General features: G+C 48.4%; 1 protein-coding gene across 3 annotated transcripts in view; it reads left to right on the forward strand.

Moving 5' to 3' along the window:
- Positions 1–1,675: 1,675 nt before the first annotated feature.
- ABCC6 (ATP binding cassette subfamily C member 6) overlaps positions 1,676–19,885 on the forward strand; it is a 63,629-nt gene continuing 45,419 nt past the window's right edge. The window contains exons 1-8 of one of the 3 annotated variants that reach the window (XM_081255665.1): positions 1,676–1,986; positions 2,854–3,036; positions 4,719–4,844; positions 4,998–5,126; positions 7,996–8,121; positions 9,347–9,408; positions 11,986–12,117; positions 17,537–17,740. In XM_081255665.1, coding sequence (XP_081111791.1) covers positions 1,951–1,986; positions 2,854–3,036; positions 4,719–4,844; positions 4,998–5,126; positions 7,996–8,121; positions 9,347–9,408; positions 11,986–12,117; positions 17,537–17,740 — 998 coding nt within the window. In that variant the 5' untranslated portion in view covers positions 1,676–1,950. Of the gene's footprint in view, positions 1,987–2,853; positions 3,037–4,718; positions 4,845–4,997; positions 5,127–7,995; positions 8,122–9,346; positions 9,409–11,985; positions 12,118–16,526; positions 16,636–17,536; positions 17,741–19,885 lie in introns of those variants that run through there. The other 2 variants (XM_081255666.1, XM_081255667.1) reach the window with 2 other exon arrangements.

The raw sequence follows: 19,885 nt of genomic DNA on the forward strand, positions 1-19,885 counted from the left end.
CTCAAGCAGTATAATACAATTATGACTCACAATGATTTTAAACTACACAATCGTCAAAACCTTCACAGTGGCTACAATGCAACGATACACCCACTGAGGATTTCAATCATGAGCGCATCAGATTTCTGCTTCTCACTCTGCATTCTCACTCCAAATACAGTGAGATTCTCAACTGTTCAATTATAAAGAGAAACTATTTAAATAATGGTTTTATTTTCTGAGGTTCATTATTTATCATTACAATGGAAACAGATGCCCTTTACTGTCCCTAACATAAATCCCTGGTTTGTCTTAGCAAATCACCACGGGGGTGAAAGCCATCGATTAGGAAATGCTGGCCTATGGAATCTTCTTCTCTTACAGAATGGTAAACTGAGGCCCAGAGAGGGAAAGGGACTTATCTAGGGCTCGGCACACAGCCATGTGTTGTTCAGAGAGCTGGAAAGTAGGCTTTGGGATGCCCGAGTTCTGTTCTTGGCTCTTCCTCTGTGTTCTTCCTGCCTTCCTAACCATTCTCCCTCAAACTTTCACCATTCCCCTCAAATTCATCTTCAGGTATACAAAGAAATAAAGCACTAGGACTGTGGCAATGCCAACTGGAGTGGGGGTTTCAGGGAGATGGGGCTCAAGCCTCCCCATAATTTCCATCAGCCTCCACCAAAACCACCTCAAATAAACAGACGTGATCTGAATGTAAACAGCAGACCCTCCACACTCAGCCTCAAGACAGATCCTTGAGTTTCTGTGTCCCTGCTCTTCCACAACTCCCAGGCAGGAGGACAGCTGAAGGCATACTGCCTAGGCCCCAGACCAGGGCTGGAGAAACTCAGAAAAGGAAAGGGGAAAAGGCCAGGGAACCCATGCTGTGGAAGCCCTGCCGGAGGCAGGAAAAAGAGGACAAGAAGTAACAGGGCAGCATGGAGAGCGCAAAGGATTTGAATTCTTCACTCAAACTGAGCACCTGTGCTTGTCGGTCTGAAAAAGCTGAGTCTTGCCTTCCAATCTTGAAAGGAATACATGCTCATTGCAGAAGGAAAGAAAATAGAAAAGGGAAAGCAAGGAAAAAGAAAAATTAGGATTCCCATGACCACTGCTTTAGAGCATTTCCATCTTTTCATCTATGAATATATGTTACATAGAGTCATCTCCCAAAAGAACTCGTGGCTGGGGACACACCTTGCTTTAAGACCCAGAAGAAGAAGGTAAATGACTTGACTTCCTTCCCCACTTTCCCCAACTTAAGCATATACTTTTTTCCTTTGAAAACATATCACAGGCTATTTTGTATTATAATCTCTTTTTTTCACTTAGCATTCAGCAACCATATTTCCGTATTAAATATATTTCTGGAATGGCGCTTTGAACCACAGCTTAGTAACCTAGGGATGAAATAATACTACTAATGCTAATAAGAGCTAACTCCGCTTGCGCGTTTACTGTGTGCCTGGCACTGTGCTAGACGCTTTGTTAGTCATCTTAAAATCTTCCCCCCACCGTAGAGGCAGACACTGTCCATCCCACAGGTGAGGAGACTGCGGCTCTAACTAACCAGGCGGTGCCCCCATCCCCCGTGCCGGTTGTTGGACATGTGCACACCTGTTGGGTTCACTTATCAGGATAAATTCCTGGAATTCTTGGTCCACAGTATTCGGGAAGCTTGCGAAGACATTTGTTCCAGGGGGAAGGGGGGTCATAAGGGGATGCCGCAGCACTTTCTGGGGCTCCGGGTTGCCCTCCCCCGCTGCCTGCTGGGGCCTCCTTTAGCGCCCCTCCACCTCGCCTCCCTTCACCCCTTCGCGCCCCACCCCCGCCGCGCGGCCGGACCTTGCCCGGGGCCTCGCAATCCCGGCGCTCGAATCCCCGCCCCTTGCACGGCGGAGCGCGGCCAAGGAAGCTGTCCAGGGACCCATCGACAGTCTGACAGACAGAGTGACGGACGCACGGCGCCCGATGGCCGCGCCTGGCGAGCCCTGCGCGGGCCCGGAGGTGAGTGTCTCCATCCCGCCCCACTCTCCTTTTCGGGTTTGAGAGATCTCTTGGGCAGGGGAGGGAAGAGACCTCCAAACTCCCGGCCGGGAGGGGAAGAGACTTGCCAGTCTAACCGCAGGACGGGGCGACCGCCTTAACCAAGCTGGTCCCCCGAAGAACCCAGCCCTGTTAAAGGGGCTTACAAGACCCCCACCCCCACCCCTCTCTGGTTCCTGTCTCATCAAAGGGTTCTAGTGGGAGGGTGGCAGTGATGCAGTAGGGGGAGAATTAAAGCAGCTTCTTCTAAACTCATATTCACACTTCTCAGATAAGGAAAGGCCAGCAGAAGGTCTGAGGTAAGAATTACAGATGGCGATCTCCAGTAGAACAAGCCTCGGGCTCAGACAGGCCAGCATGGACTCAGCTCTGCCACTTCCTACTTGTGTGGGCCTGAAGGAGTCTGTTCCCCCACCCCCCAACCCCGTGCCTCAGTTTCTGGTCTATGAAATGGGGACAGTAATACCTACCTCCTATAGTGGTTATAAGTCTGTGCCCAACACTCATCAGAGCCCAGGTCTCCTAGATTCTAGGACCAGACTGCCTTGGTTCAGATCCCAGCACCACCACTGTCCAACTGGGTGACATCAGCCAACTTACTCAACCTCTCTGGGCCTCAGCTGCCTCATCTGCAAAATCAGTATGACTGCATCTACTTCATAAGATTGGGGTTAGGGCTAAAGAAGTTGATTATGAAGTACTCTAAAGAGTGCTTAGCACATTTTCATGTAAATGTTAGGGGTCCAAAGAGTTGCCTGGCCCCCTAAGCAGGTGAGTTTGGGACCCCTGCGTTGTACCATCATAAGAGTCACCCTGGTGTTCCCTCAGGTCTGGAACCAGACGGAGCCCCAGCATGCTGCTGCCCGCCTGCTGAGCCTGTGCTTCCTGAAAACGGCAGGGGTCTGGGTACCCCCCATGTACCTCTGGGTCCTTGGCCCCATCCACCTCCTCTACATCCACCACCATGACAAGGGCTACCTCCAGATGTCCCGCCTCTTCAAGGCCAAAATGGTAGCCACTGCCCCTGGGAGCCTGTAACCAGACAATTGTAGGGGGTCGGGGGAAACAGGCTGGAACCTGGCAGAGACCCCAAAGTAGACACTTCTTTTATCAAGGAGCACACAGCATGGGGACAAGAAAGGACCCTGTTAATCAAACAGAGCAATACCCCAGAGGCTACAGAGGGAAACTCAGTGGAATAGATTCTCCCAAACAGATCTGTTAATAATAAAAACCATATATCCACAAACACACCCCCGGACACCCACACATCCAGTTTATGGCCATCACAGCCCAGCATTCCCCAAAGTGTGCAGTGTACACTCCTGGGATACACAAGGTGATTCTAGGGCCATGCTAGGATGAACCTTTTAAATGTTTAACAGCTATGCATTGATTTTTGTGTTTCCCCACTGGCAGTACTAAAGAACAGTTCGTAAAATTGTTATGTATTTATTTGACAGTATCAGAAAAACACTGGCATTGCAAGTGTAAGCTTTTCTGCTCATCCTCCTGTTCTCCAGACTTCTACAAGAATGCCCTCCAAGGTTCATTTATTCCCATACCATCTTGTAAATTTTTGACCTGTTGCCGACCACCTATCCAGGGTTGGCACACTCTTCCTTAAAGGGCCAGATAGTACATGTCTGAGGCTTTGAGGATCATGTGGTCTCTGTCCCCACTACTCAATTCTGCTCTTGCAGCAGGAAAGCAGCCACAGACAACAGTAAACAAATAGATGTGACCGTGTTTCAATAAAAGTTTATTTATAGTCACTAGAATTTGCATTTCATATAATTTTCACATGTCATGACATATTAGACTTTTTTTTTTTTTTTTTTTTTTTTTTTTTTTTTTTTCTTTTTGCGGTATGCGGGCCTCCCACCGCTGCGGCCTCCCCCGTTGCGGAGCACAGGCTCCGGACGCGCAGGCCCAGCGGCCATGGCTCACGGGCCCAGCCGCTCCGCGGCACATGGGATCCCCCCAGACCGGGGCACGAACCCGCATCCCCCGCACCGGCAGGCGGACTCCCAACCACTGCGCCACCAGGGAGGCCCCTTGACTTTTTAAAGTCTTGTTCAATGATTGAAAAATGTCAAATCCATTCTTAGCTCAGAGGTGATACAAAAACAGGCAGGAGGCCAAACTCAGCCTGCAGGTGGTAGTTTGACCCCTGCTTGAGACTAACTGAAATGTTCAATAGTTTCTCCAGTGTGCCCAGGTCTGCCCACTTTCTTGATTTCTCCTGTTCAAAAGAGAGACTAACGCGTCTTAGAGCAGGCCTGGAGACATACCAGTCCCAACGGAGAGTTCCTCCTTGATTTAATAGTAGGGAGGGAAAGAGACGTAAAGAGGGTATAACTTTTTCACCTAGAGAGTAAATTTCATTTCATGCTGTTCCTTCATCCCTAAAGCATCCTCCCGTGCACTGTGGGAGCACCGCTGGCATTTTGGAAGCCACCGAGTTGGCTTGGGCTCTTGTGGTGCATTATTTATATGACAGTTACAGGTCAAGATTGAGCTGCATCACCCCTCACAACTTTTTCTTTCATGTCAGCACTGTTCAATGATCACATTGGTACGTTACAGTGCCCCATCCAGAGCCACTGTCCAATTGGACGTGGGGTCACTGTCCAGTTGGCCGCCATCTTTCTCCCCCCCCACACCAACCTTATCCAAATTTGTTACCCCAGGTGCTTGGCTTCGCCCTCATAATCCTGTGCACCTCCAACGTGTCTGTGACTCTTTGGAGAATCCAGCAGGGAACACCCCAGGCCCTAGAGTTCCTCATACACCCCACCGTGTGGCTCACCACAATGGTAAATGACATCCCCAGACCTGCTGGCTTGTCCCTAGGTGCTGCTTTTCCTGCGCTGGTGGAGGGCATGGGGCAGAGCGGGGCTCCTTCCCTACCCTCTCTTCCCCCACCCTTCCCTGCCTCTGTCCACCTCCCACCTGACTCTCTGGTCCAGAGCTTCGCCGTGTTCCTGATCCACGCTGAGAGGAAGAAGGGGGTCCAGGCGTCCGGGGTGCTCTTTGGGTACTGGCTGCTCTGCTTTCTCTTCCCAGCCACCAGCACCGCCCAGCAGGCCTCGCAAGGGGTAAGTGGGGGCCTGGGCCACCTGGGAACCAGTAGGGCAGTTTCAGGCCTTGGGTCCCATCCTTCCTCCTCGCCTTTCCACCCATGGCTTACTCTCTACACAGAGACACACACACCACAAGTGCTTAAACTCAAGTGACACACAAACACATTTCACATCGAAGTTCCCATCATCCCATACCTATTTAGCAACACAAATTCCCATTGTCTTACACACTCAAGTCACACACTTCACTTGCACACACTTGTATGAACCCATTCACGCATCACACAACCACAGACTCTGAAACATCACACACAAACGCACAGACACACACACTCGCCTGCACACGTCCACTCACACTTACTGCCACCCAGGTGTGGCTATGCCTTCAAGCTCCTACAGGTCTCAGGCACAAATGTCCCACATGCACACACTCACACACACTGCGTAGGCACTGAAACACTATTGGTTTGAAACCTCAGGGGTTCCCGGGTGAAATTAGAAACCGGCCCCATACACGGAGGGCCAGGAGAGACCAAAGAAAGAGGCAGCCACTGCAGATCAGTAGGTGACGATTTTAACGAGCAAGGGAACTTACCTACGAGGCTTGTCTTGGGTGATGCAAGAGAAGTTGATCTCTGCGCCCACCTGCCAGAATCTTAACAGTTTATAGAAGATTTAACAGGGTTCAGTCACATGTACTGTCCAGAGGGTCTCATCAACACATTGCTCTTTCAAGGAAGGCTTCATCCTTGAAGTAGTTCCTAGTGCAGGAACAGTGTGGCCACAATGCACATTTCAAGGACAGGGGAGGGGTGAGGAGCCTCCAATTGCTGGGTCCAGCTCACAGGTCAGCCAGCGGTCACGTCCTCTGGATGGCCTCCTCCAGCACACACCTGCACTCACTCTGACTCCATGTACCTGCACGTTTCCCCTCATTCTCACCTATTCTCACCCTCACCCGTGCTCCCATGCATCCATATTTACACACTCATTTTGCACACTCACCGTATTTGTTTCCCTACCTGGGAGGCAGCGTTTCCATGTTAGGGGGCATGATCTGCACAGAGAAAAATATATAACCTCAACAAGGGTTTCTCAACCTTAGCACCCTTTACGTAATACTGTTTTGGGTGGGGGCGGCGGGGGGAGGTGTCCTGTGCACTGTAGGATGTTGCACAGCATCCCTGGCCTCCACCCACTAGATGCCAGTAGTACCATCTCATTATGGTAACCTGTATCTACAGACAATGGCAAATGTCCCCTGGGGGCAAAATCTCCCCAGCTGACACCCCCTTGGATAGCTGGTACACTCACCCAAGACGTCGGATAAGGAAACCAATCAGAGGCTGCTGGTCATCATTTCAAGAGCCAAATGGTTACTCTGTCCTGCTTGTAAAAGCAGAAGGCAGAGAAACACCTTCTGTCCTTAAGGACAGATTTCTTTACAAAGCAATTTTTGTAACTAATTGGAAAATTCCACAGGCCAGCCACTGATTTATGAAAGGATGGGTTCCCACAGTTGACTTATCAGTTAGCTGTTTGGAACACAGCATAGAAATAATACTATTGGGACCACCTATGCTCTGGAGCTCCATGTGCCAGGCCCTGTGGCAAGCACTTGACATCAGGAATCCAGTGAAGATTCTAATCGTCCTGTTTTAAAGATGAGGAGACTAAGGCTGAGAGAAGTGAGTGACTTCCTCAAGGTCATGCAGCTCAGGTCTGCAGAGCCAAGTCCATCTCACCCAAATTCAGAACAAACTTTCCAGTAGAAACGATGGTAAAAATGACACTATGGGGAATAATGTAGTTGGAATATCAAACTGTCTACTATCTGCCCCCAAAAAACAAAAATAAAAACAAAGAAGTATAAAAATTTAGTAGAAAAATTGTGATTTGAAGCTAGGGCTCTTGTTTTAAGCTGCAAAAACTCAACTCACACTAGCTTAAGGAAAAAAGTCCAAGGGAATCTATTAGCTCATAGACGTGGGACCTTCCAGGCATAGAGGGTCCAGACATTTAGATACCACCACCAGATCTCCATTTCTCTCTGTCCCTTGGCTCTGCTTCATTTTCCAGTGGGATGGCAAGAAGAGCCCCAATTGCTCCAGACTTATGTTCCATCAGTAGCCAGAGGACTAGATGGTACTCATTAGTCAGGCCTCCATCATCTGCCGACCCCCTGGGATGGAGCCAGTTCTGCATAAACCCCATACCTGAGCACAGGGGAAAAAATTAGGGTCCTCTGGCCAGAAGGGGCAAGGGATGCAAAAGCATTCATGGCACGGCGGCAAAAGCTCATGATCTGGGTCAGATCATCTGTGTGGCCTTGATCAAGGTGCTATCACTCCCCTGAGCTTTGGTTTCCCAACGAGTAACACAGAGCAGGTAAACCCCAGCTGGGGTCAGGGCCGGGAGGAACTTGATGAAACAGTGCATGTAAAGACTCCAGCATGTGCCCGAGGCAGAGTAAATGCTCCATGAAACCAGCTCCCTTCTTAAACCAGAGAACACTAGCCACAAGGGAGTGGGACTGGAGATTGTGGGGGGAGGCGAAGGGGGTCCTTTATTGCACAAGGAGAAAGGCAAAGTGTCCCTTCAACTCATATCGTGGTGCCTAAAGCCAGTTGTCACCTGGCTAAGGGCAAACACCCCACCTGCCATTTGTATGGACAGAATACGCATAAGCCAGGTGTTTTCAGAAGGCCAGGAACGCTGGGGGTTCTGACTTTCAAAACTGGCGCTCCGGCCCCCTGCCTGGGCACTGCTCCCAGCATCAGAAACCCTGTTCAGCCTCCACCCCTTCCTCCCTTCCCCACACTCTCCCCAATCTCTGTTCCTCAAGAGCCCAGACTCAGTGGGTCTTCTGCTTTCTCTCCCACAGGATTTCCGGAGTGACCCCTTCCGCCACCTGTCAACCTACCTGTACTTGTCTCTGGTCGTGGCAGAGTTTGTGCTGTCTTGCTTCGCCGATCAACCCCCCTTCTTCCCTAAAAGGCCCCCGCAGCCTGTAAGTCACCACATCTCCAACCCAGTGCCTTGCTTGTCCCTGTTCCTCTTCTGTTCCATCTCAGCCCCCCCAAGTGATGGAAGGAAGTTAAACTAGAGCACAGGCCTTTAGTTTTTTTATTCATTCAGCCAAAAGCATATTACATGTCTACTCTATTCCATGGGCTGGCCAACTCTTTCTGTCCAAGATAGAAAATATTTTAGGCTTTGTGGGCCATATAGTGTCTGTATGGCAACTACTCAAGCCTGCTTTCATAGCACAAAAGCAGACACAGACACTATGTCAACAAAGGAGCATGGCTGTGTTCCAATAAAGAGACAGGCAGTGGGCCGGATTTGGCCTGGGTGCTGCAGTTTGCCAACACGCTCTATGCCCCAGCTCAGTACTGAGGATCTGTGGTGAACAAGCGATGTCTCTGTCCTCATGCAGCTAACACCCGAGTAGGGGAACTAGACGTTAATCACACAATTACACAAACATGTGGAAAATTGCAACTGGGACTGGTTGTAAAGATTCAAGATTCAAGTGACTTGCCCAATAGAAATGCTCTGCAGGAGAAGTCCATGCTCCTTGAGAGTTTACAACAGGTAACACTGAATAAGTCTGTGAAATCAGGAAAGAATTCTCTGAGAAAAAGACAGCTGAGCTGAGAAATCATCTAAAAGGATGCTCAACGATTTGAATAATTAAGTTAAAACTGTAATAGGACTTTTTCCAATGAGAGTAGCAGAAAAAAAATTAAAAATTGATAACAAGCTGCGATAGCAAAGATGTGGTAAAATGGGCACTCTCATGCCCTATTGGTGAAGACTATAATCTGTGCAGTCTTCCTGGAGCTGCTGGTAAAATCTCACTTCCTCTTCACCTCCTTTCCACATTCACTGAAGGATACTGTTGAGGACATTCTTGTCTGTGTCATGCATGGTCCTTGCTTTGAGAACTTCTTGGTCTCAGTATTACTAAAGTTGTTCTGAGCAACTGTTCGTTCTTACCTTGTAGGCACTTTCAGTTCTGTGGCCGAATCCCTTTTTGCCTTGCCTGCTAGGAAGCACCATGCCCTTTGGTATCTACTGTAGATAAGTAGGCAGGACATCTCAGTCTGTGCTTTCAGTATTAAGCTCATGGTCAGTTCATCCTGTCTTCCTGCCCTTGGTTCTCCTTACCACATACTGGCCATGGATTATGAGACCAAGTCCTCCCCCTTCTAAATTATTTGTCTTTGCAGAATCCATGTCCAAAGGCTGGGGCCTCCTTCCCCTCCAAGGCCATGTTCTGGTGGGTTTCTGGGTAAGTAAAGTAGCAGAGAAGGGGCTGGGATGGTGCTCCCACCCACCTTCATTTGCTCCTCTTACTTGTCATCACAGCTTTTCCCCCAGGAGGTTTCCTCCGAAACCTACCAAGGTCAGCCAGGCTTTCTCCATCCCAGACTCCATGCTTCCTTCTCAGATTTTAGTGTGTCCACCATCCACATCCCATTCCCACTCAGTCACTGGGGTGAGATCTGAGTTTGAATCCTGGCTCTGTCCCTTAGCTGGCCATATCACAAGCATTCTGAGTCTCACTTTTCCCCTCTGTAAAATGGGAACACCACTACCTTCATTAAATGTAAAGTGCTTAGTGCTTGTACATGGAAGGCACTCAATAAAATCATATCTCTATCTATCTAGTCATTCCACCAACATTTAATAAGCACCTATTATGTGCTAAGCACCAAGGATGAGGACGTAAAACACCAATTCTTTACTCACTAGAGGCTCCCAGGCTGGTGGAGAAGACAGATGTTTCCCCAGGGTCAGCACACCAGGTACTGAGGATGCACCCACCTACTGGGCCCTCTCCTGACCACACCACAGTCAGATCACAGTCGCACCCAGATTTGAATCCCAGCCCCACCACTTCCTGGCTGTGTGACCTTGGGCAAGCTACTTAACCTCTCTGTGCCCCAGTCTCTGCACTTGTAGAATGAGGATCGTAATAGCATCTACCTCATAGGGTTTTGAGGATTAAATGAGATAAGGTTTGTGAAACACTTAGAACAGGATCTGGCCCATAATGAGTATTATATAAAGTGGTTGTTAAATAAATGAAGAATAGGATACTCTGAGGGTGTGGAATTGGTGAAAAGAGCATAGAAATCTGCTAAACATCTCTGTTTCCCAAATGTAGGCACTTATGGACCATTCTTCAAGCTTTTTGCCTTATTGGAGTATCACTCATACTCTATTTACTTAATGAATTTTCTTTAAATCAACTCACTTTTCCTACTTTAATAACCTTTTAAAAAGGAAACTTTCTATCGCTACCAAAATCAGAAAAATCTAGAATCCCTTGCCATGTAGAACACCAAAAATAATTTTAGTGAAAACCAAGTATTGTGAATGATTTCTGGATCCAAACTGTTGCTTGCCTAAGTTTGCTCTGCATTCGAAAAGGGAACTGGAAAGTCTCAAAGAGGAGCTCAAGACCAGCTCCAAACAAGACCTTCTCCTTGGTGTCATGAGAAAGATGAAAGAGACCTAAAAAGACAAGAACACTCCTGCTGTGGAAGTCTGCAGTCGTTAATTTCTTGTGTGTGCGTGTTGGTTTGAAAACTGGCCCCAACAGACGGTAGGCTTGGAGAGACGGAAGAAAGAGGCAGCCACTCCAGACTGGTAGGAGGCAGGGTTAACAAGCAAGAGAACTTACATATGAGACTTGCCTTGAGTGCTGCAATACGAGTAGATCTCCGCACCTGCCCACCAGAGTCTCAACAGTTTACAGAGAGGCCTTAACAGGGTTCAGACACATACACCGTCCAGATGGTATAACACTTGACTACTGCATCCTTGAAGTAACTCCTAGTGTGAGAACAGTGGGCAGAATGTACATTCCAAGGACAGGGGAGGGAGGAGCCTCAGATTGCCTGGGTCCAGGTCACAGGTCCACAAGTGGTCACATCCTCTCGATGACCTCCTCCAACAATGCACCAACTACAGTCATCTCATATACCAGTCCCAAGCGCTGGGAAACACTCTTATTTTAAGGTGAGAAAATTGAGGTCCATTGCTGGGCAGTGACTTGCCCCAAGGTCACAGGGCTGAAAAATAGTGATTTTTATTTGACAAATCTTGTGCCCTGAGCCAGGATGTGAGGATACAGAAGAGGGAGAATCAAGGCAAGTACTGTCTTTGCCCCTATGGAGCTTACTGTCCAGTGGAGGAGAAAGACTAAATAAATAATCAGACTGAAAAATTAAATAATGATAATTGCAGCAAGCATTATAAAGAAAAAGCTCAGGAAACTAGAGGATTTTGCAATGGGAGGATCTACCTGGACTTGGGTATGGGGGGTCATCAAGTGGGCTTTTAAGGAAATAACGTCTAGGCCAAAGGTGAAGGACAAGTAATAAGTGGCAGGGAAAAAGTTTTAAGCAGTGACGTGCATGTGCAAAGGTCCTGAGGCTAGGTGGCTGGAGCAGTGACTGAGGAGGAGGATGGGTACATTTAAAGCTGAGAGAGGAGTTCAGGTTTCCTCCATAGTAATAGTTTTCAACTCTGGACTTCTGACTCCTAGGGAGGTTTATTTCCCTGTCACATGTCACCCTTTGGTTAAGTCACTTAATCTCCCTGAGCCTCCGTTTTCTTTCTTTTCTGTAAAATGGATCAATAGTAATCTACTGTATAGGTTCACGTGAGAATTAAATGAGATGTTCTTTGTAGACCGAGAAGTGCCCTCCAGTGTTAGTGCAGTTAGGTAAATTGCTTTCCTTGTACCAGCAGAGGTGCAGAGAGGTGAAGTGACTTACCTAGGGTCACACAGTTACCAAGCCAGGACCCTTCAGGGGTGGACACAGGAGGAGCTTGCTCTGATGATCCTCTTTTACAGGTTAGTTTGGAGGGGCTACTGGAGGCCGCTGGGACCAAAAGACCTCTGGTCGCTTGGGAGAGAAAACTCCTCAGAAGAACTTGTTTCCCAGCTTGAAAAGGAATGGACAAGGAACCGCAGTGCAGCCCAGTGGTGAGTGTGTGGAAGATGGGAGCTCAGCCCAAAGCTCGGTCAGCAAATCACTCGACCCCAAATACAACCACGCCCCTACTCCAGGCTCCACCGCCACGGTCCCCTCCCTGTCAGCTGACCTCACTAAGCATTAGCAGGACGGGCTCAAGATGCTTTTCCTCCCAGAGTGCTTTGCAGGTTCCAAAAGGATATTGACAGAGGGGGAACCTCTCCAGGCTCCCAGAAGGAAGCTTGGATGGTGGGATGGAGGCAGGGAACAGAAGGACTATTTTAAGACTGGGGGTGGAGAGGTAGGTATGGTGCATAACATGCAGGCAACTACTCACTTATTACTTAACCTGAGTGATTAGTTTCCTGGCCTTTAGTTTTCTTATCTGTTCAAGGGGGATGCCATTAGCCCTAGCTCATAGCTTGTGGGAGATGAAAAAAAAATGATTTATAGAAAAGAACTTAGCAAATTTCTTTAAAATGGTAAAAGTTCCATCAATATCAGTTATCCAGAGGATTTCAATCTCTTTCTAGTCCTGCCCACTCTGCCTCACTCTTGCCCTCTCTGGCATCTCTGGAAACTTCTGAGAAGTGCTCAGAGCCTGAGGAACCTGGTTTGTGAAACTTTGGTCTAGAGAAATAAGCTCTCAAATAGGATTAATTAAACCCGGGTTAAATGTAGCCCTGCCATCGAGTGGTTGATGACCTTGGACAAGTCGCTTGACCTCCCTGGAGCCAGGTATTTCAGGGCACAGACAAAAGTAGCTCTGTGGGAGGAGTTACAGGGTTCCCCTGCATACTCTATGGTTTTGTGGTGGTGGTTATAGGTTGCTAAATCCCACAAATTAGAAGGAGCCAGAGAGAGACAGAGTCTGCTGGCTCACATAGTTAAGAAGGTAGGTCTGGCCTCAGGTGTGGCTGGATGCAGGACTTGAATGATGTCCAAATTCTTTCCCTCCATCTCTCAGCTCAGCTGTAGTCTGGGCACTGGTCTCTCCGTAATGCCTGTCCTGTATCATGCCAACTCAGCAACCCCTACTACCATCCACATAGAAAATCCCAAGGAAGGCCTTTTATTGGCTGGCTTGAATCCTGTGCCTCTCAGGGGCCAATCCCATGGCTGGAGAGCAGGCCCCATAATTGGCGGTCCCTTCAGAGCCATACAGGGAGGGGAGGAGCTGCTCCCCAAAGGAAGGGAGTATGTTTTCCAAAAGGCGTAAGTAATATGAGCAAATCAAAACAGCAGCTCTCACTCTCACCCCAGGCATATCTTGCTGTACTATGAGTTTAAGTACAGCTTATGTGAGTTTTGAGTGGCAGAATTAATTCAAAAGGACCCTGGAGGTCTTGTCCACCCTCTCCCAGCTCTGGCCCCTCCCCTGCCAGCCTGGGAATGATAGTCACCCAGTGTTAGAGCTAGCACATAGAAACATTCTCCAGAACAGTTTGAGAATCCGTGAACAACTGACAGAAAGAGAGGAGAATGGCAGGGTTATACAGAGATCTGGTTCAGGCATTTTCTAAGCTGACTGATTACACACCAAGAGAACTTTGGTTTTATTTCTAAAATATTTTGCAACCTTCGGGGGAAGGGAGAGGACGTCATCTTAAGAGGTCACAGACCAATCTGTCTGCTGGCCAAGTCAGGGTCACAGGTGTGTTTGGCCAGCATGGTGTCTTGTTGTTTAAGGTTTTTTCTTTGTTTTGTTTTTTAATAAGTCACCAACATTTAAAACGTTGGAGATGTCACATGAAAATCTGGAATTTTGGCCTCCCTTAAAGTAGAATGGCAGTACTGGGCCACATCCCTGCATGGCAACAGGAGGGTGGATCTGGGTAGCAGCTTCCCCATTGAACAGGGCATGTGAGCTGCAGTCACCACCACTCCCTTTTATGTCCCCCAGCTTACACCTGGCCACTCACTCACACCTCCTGCCTTGGCCTGTGGTCATTTTTGGGTCCTGCACTAAATGGCTTTGGGGCCACAGACCAAAGATCAGCCACCAGTCTAGAGACCTTCCCTGATGGAAAGTGAGACCAGCTAGAAAGGAAGAAGTTTGTTCCCAAGCCTGCAGGCTGAACACAGTGACTCAGAATTTTGGGGTGAGCAGCTAGAACAGAACAGAGCAAAACGTCCAGCTGGAAAGAGGCTTTCACAGTGGTCTCTTCACCCACCCCATTTTATGGATGGGAACACTGAGGCTCAGAGGGAAGGGCATTTGGACCTCGGTATTCCTGCTCAAAGGCCAGGTTCTATCAACCAAACCAAATCATTTCCTTCCTCCCTCCCTCCCTCCTTCCCTTTCTTCCTTCCTTCCTTCCACAAATCTTTATTAATATCAAGCAGTAGGCCCTTTGCACACATCACTCCATCTGTTTTTTCCCATTCACTGGACAAGTATTTATTGAGCACCTATGCATTCAGGTGCTGAACTAGGTGCTGGGGGACATACAAGTAAAAAGGAAATACAAGCAAAAAGTCTACCCACCTGGGTCCCACTTTGGGCGGGGCCGGAGGCGGGGGTGGCCCTGGTTGGCACTTGCCCAGTGGTCGCCCAGCCCAGTGGGTGTGCAGCACCAGCCGAGTCAGGACCAGCACCCAACATTTGGCATCGAGACGCGTGGCCCGGACGCCACGCTGGCCTTGCCTCCGAACCGGCCCAACCCCAGGCAAATTGTGGGCGCCGAGAAGAGGCCACATCTCAGGGCTACAGAGGTGACAAGGGAGAGAGGTGAGCGCAGGGTTAGAAGAATGGCTGAATTGCAAATACCGGAAGGGGAGGCTGGGGGGCGGGGGTAGGCTTCAAGACAGGGGTAGAAAATTAACATTTGCTTATTTCTTAGCAAACCGGGTGGTAAACACTGGTTCCTTATAGCCTCTTGTGCTAAAAATACCACTTTTCCTTTGGACTGCCTGCTGAGATTTGTCCCTCCCCTCCATCCTGAGGAGATGCTGAGAGGATTCTTGAGGGGGAGGGAGGGAGGGACTGGACATCCGGCTTGTGGTGGAGGGGTATTCACACTGCTGGCTGGGACTTGGGGGTAAAAAGGCTGACTTCCGGGGTCTCAACCCACCTCTCTGAAAAATGAGGCCCAGGCACACCACTGATCCTTCAACTCATTCAGGTGGAGTGGGGCTAGGCGGTTTGCTTTGCTGGACAACAGGAAACTCGTATCTGTTAAAACTGGGCCAAGAGACTAGTTGCACCCGGTTCTAGTAAAAGCAACCAACAGGTTAAGTCCAGTGTCACGAAGAGATCTTGAAAAGTTCAGTCTATTCCCAGGTAGTGAGTGCTTGATTCAGTGTCTGATCTGTGCCAGGCCTTGTTTTGATGCGGGGGATACAGCAGTAAACAAGACAGCTGTGGCCTCTTGTTCCAGAAAGCTGATTTTTGGTGGAGAAGACAGATAATTGCAAGTTGAAGTAAATGCTGGGACAAAAAACATGGGACTGGGATAGAGGACCAGAGCTACTTTAGTTAGAGCCAGCAGGGAAAGTGTCTTTGAGGAGGTGATGTTGAAATTGAAGTCAAGCCTTGGGAAGAGCAGGGCAGAGACATTCCAGACCATGGACAGTCTGTGCTGAAGTCCTGAGAAAGGTAAGTTGTGGATGTGTCAAGGAGCTGAAAGAAAACCAGAGAGGGACCTCCCTGGTGGTGCAGTGGTTAAGAATCTGCCTGCCAATGCAGGGGACACAGTTTCGAGCCCTGGTCCGGGAAGATCCCACATGCCGCAGAGTAACTAAGCCCGTGTGCCACAACTACTGAGTCTGAGTGCCACAAATTCTGAAGCCCGTGCTCCTAGAGCCCGTGCTCCGCAACAAGAGAAGCCACCGCAGTGAGAAGCCCGTGCACCGCAATGAAGACCCAACACAGCCAAAAATAAATAAATAAATAAATAAATTTAAAAACAAAGAAAGAAAAAAGAAAACCAGAGAGGACCAGGATGAAGTGGGGAGGTGGGCAGGGGCCAGGCCATGCAAGACTGTGTCTAGGAATGGAGAGTTTTTATTAAACCATTGAAGGGTTTTATGAAAGAAAAAAAAAGTACACCCACCTGGAGTTCTAACAGAACAGATAAGAAGAGAGCTGGAGACAGTGAACATGGCTATGAAGGCAATGAATTAAATGATGTGATTCGATGGGGAGGGGTGGTCAGGGATGGCCTTTATAAGAAGGTAACATCCTTTTGGCATTCAAGACCCAAATTCCAAGATGTGAGCGGCAGGCATGCCCAGCTCATGATGGAGGCCAAGCCACAGCTCTCCAGAGATGCCAAACTAAACAACAAGCCGGGTCAAGGGGTGAGGGGCAAGACCTTGACCTGTTAATGAGGGCCTGGGTACCTGCACTCATCAAGGGTTTTTTTTTTCTTTTTCTTTTCTTTTTAATTTTTGGGTGGGGGGCGTGGGGCTCACAAAGAGGCTCTATGTGAATCGTGAGTCAAGATCTGGGCTCAAATCCCTGCTGCGTCCTCGATGTGTGACCTCGGGCACCTGTCACACCTCTCAGAGCCTCAGTCTCCTCCGAGGTAAAATGGGGACCCCATGACACCCATGGGGCAGGGAGGTCGAGAGGAGTTGATGAGCTTGTGTGTGTAAAGGGCTGATCCCAGTGCCTGGCCCCGGGTCCCAGCTCTGAAAACAGCACTGAAATTCTGATAACCCTGTAGGTTGTCAGAGCTGGAAGGGACTCAGAGAGTGGGGCCAGCCCCATCCTTTTGCATATGAAGACTGAGAGGGGAGCAGCCTGCTCAAGGCCACACAGCAACTGCACTGTCAGTAGCTGCATCACTGCCAGCCTCTCCCTGTGGCCTAGGACCAGCCTGCTTCCAGAAAGGCCCTCTGGCTTCCTCCCCTCCTCTTCTCCCTCCTCCCTCCTTCCCCCTTCCTCTCCCTGTGGCCTCTGATGATGATCACGGGCCAGGGGTCTTAGGCATCATGGCTGCCTGAGCTTCCATCTGTGGTTTCATTCAGACCAGGTGTGCCAGGCCCACAGACCTCATCTGTGATTCTAAACCCATTCTGAACCAGTTCTAAACTACCTCAGGGCTGGCTGGTTGTGGAAGAAGGGGAGGGCTGCATAAGGGTTCAAAAAGTGCTGGGCTCTGAAGGCTGGGATCGAATCCCAGTTCTTACACTTCTCAGCTGTGTGCCCTTGGACGAGTTTACCTTCTGAACCTCAGTTTCCTCATGTATGAAATGGGGTTACACCTGAGGGCACTCTCTAGGGTTTTTCTTATAAGGGCACTAATCCCATTCCTGAGGGCTGCACCTGCATGACCTAATCACCTCCCAAAGGTCTCACCTCCTAATACCATCACACTGGGGATTAGTTTCAACATGAATTTGGGTGATGGTGGGGGGGGTGGGGGAGACCCAAACATTCAGTCTATTACAAGGACCCAGAGCTGATTTCTCCTCTCCCCTAAGGCACACCAAGGCAACAGCATTTAAAAGGAAAGGAAACCGTGGTGTGGAGACCCCAGAGACGGAGACCCTCCTACAGCAACAAGGGGGCAAGAGGGGCCCACTGCTGAGGGCCATCTGGCAGGTGGGCCACTCCACCTTCCTCCTGGGGACCCTCAGCCTCATCATCAGTGATGTCTTCAGGTTCACGGTGCCCAAGCTCCTCAGGTGGGTCCAGGCCTTGGGTGCCTCGCTGAGGCTGGTGGTCCCTTTAACAGCATCCTTCCAGGGCCAGGGGACCTTCAGCCCTCCTTCTGCCTCTGCCTAGACCTCTGGTGCTCAGGGCACTGAGGGTGGGTGAAAAGGATACTCAGGAAGGACCAATTAAACGAGAAAGTGAGTGACCTTGGGGAGGGAAAACGAGTGAATTCTAGCCTGACTGTATCAGTTTGCTTTTGCTATACAACAAAGCCTCTCAAAAGTGAGGGGCTTAAAGCCACTTCTTTAGCTCATGATCCTGTGGGTCAGCAATTCAAGCTGGGTTCAGCTGGGCAATTCTTCTTTTCTTGGCTGGGTTCACTCATCTGTCTGCAGTCACCTGTGGGGCTGGCTGGGGACTGGCTGGTCCAAGACAGTCCCAGCTGGGACATCTTGTCTCTGCTCCGGTGGTCTCTCATCCTCAAAAGGCTGATTCCAGCTTGTTCACAGGGCCATTTGGCAGGGTTCCAAGACAAAGCAAAAGTTGCATTTTCTCGTGAGGCCAAAGCTGGTTGCACAGCCAGCCCAGATTCAAGAGGTGGCATATTAGTTTGTTAGGGCTGCCATAACAAAGTACTACAAACTGGGTGACTTAAACAACAGAAATTTTTTTCTGGTGCTTATCTTTTCTACTGTTATTTCTTTCTTTTCTTTTTTTATTGAAGTACAGTTGATTTACAATGTTGTGTTAGTTTCAGGCGTACAGCAAAGCGGTTCAGTTATATTGTACATACATATGTAAATATATTCTTTTTCAGGTTCTTTTCCCTTACAGCTTATTACAAAATATTGAGTATAGTTTCCTGTGCTATACAGTAGGTCCTTGTTGGTTATCTATTTTATAATAGTAGTGTATATATGTTAATCCCAAACTCCTAATTTATCCCCACCCCTTTTCCCTTTGGTAACCATGAGTTTCTCTTCTATGTCTATGGGTCTATTTCTGTTTTGTATATAAGTTCATTTGTATCATTTTTTTTAGATTCCACGTATAAGTGACATCATACTGATGTCTTTCTCTGACTTACTTCACTTAGTATGATAATCTCTAGGTCCATCCATGTTGCTGCAAATGGCACTATTTCATTCTTTTTTATGGCTGAGTAATATTCCATTGTATATCTATACGACATCTTTATCCATTCAGTGGACATTTAGGTTGCTTCCATGTCTTGGCTATTATTGTAAATAGAGCTGCAGTAAACACTGGGATGCACGTTTCCATTCAAATTAGAGTTTTCTCCAGATATATGCCCAGGAGTGGGATTGCTGGATCATAGGTCAACTCTATTTTTAGTTGTTTAAGGAACCTCTGTATACTGTTTGCCATAGTGGCTGCACCAATTTACATTCCCACCAACAATGTAGGAGGGTTCCCTTTTCTCCACACCCTCTCCAGCATTTATTATTTGTAGACTTTCTGATGATGGCTATTCTGACCGGTGTGAGGTGATACCTCATTATAGTTTTGATTTGCATTTCTCTAATAATTAGCAGTATTGAGCATCTTTTCATGTGCGTTTTGGCCATCTGTATGTCTTCTTTGAAGAAATGTCTATTTAGATCTTCTGCCCATTTTTCAATTGGGTTGTTTTTTTTTGATATTGAGCTGTATGAGCTGTCTGTATGTTTTGGAGATTAATCCCTTCTCGGTCACATAATTTGCTGTGCAAAAGCTTTTAAGTTTAATTAGGTCCCATTTAAACAACAGAAGTTTTTGTCCTCCTATTACTGGAGGCTAGATGTCCAAGATCAATGTGGGTTTCTTCCGAGGCTTCTCTCCTTGCCCTGCAGACAGCTGCCTTCTTGCTGTGTCCTCACGTGGTCTTTCCTTTGAGCACATGAACCCCTGGTGTCTCCTTATGTGTCCAAATTTCCTCTTCTTACAGGGACACCAGTTGTATTGGATTAAGGCCCATCCTAACAGCCTCATTTTAACTAAATCACCTCTTTAAAGGTCCTATTTTCAAATACACAGTCATATTCTGAGGTACTGGGGGTTAGGACTTTAACATATAAATTTTGTGAGGACACAGTTCAGCCCATAACAAAACTTCACCTGTTGATTGGAGGAGACGCAAGTCACGCTGAAAATGAGCGTGGACAGTGGGGGAA

The sequence above is a fragment of the Mesoplodon bidens genome, assembly GCF_964165515.1.
Source record: "Mesoplodon bidens genome assembly, chromosome: 15".
NCBI classification, from domain to species: domain Eukaryota; kingdom Metazoa; phylum Chordata; class Mammalia; order Artiodactyla; family Ziphiidae; genus Mesoplodon; species Mesoplodon bidens.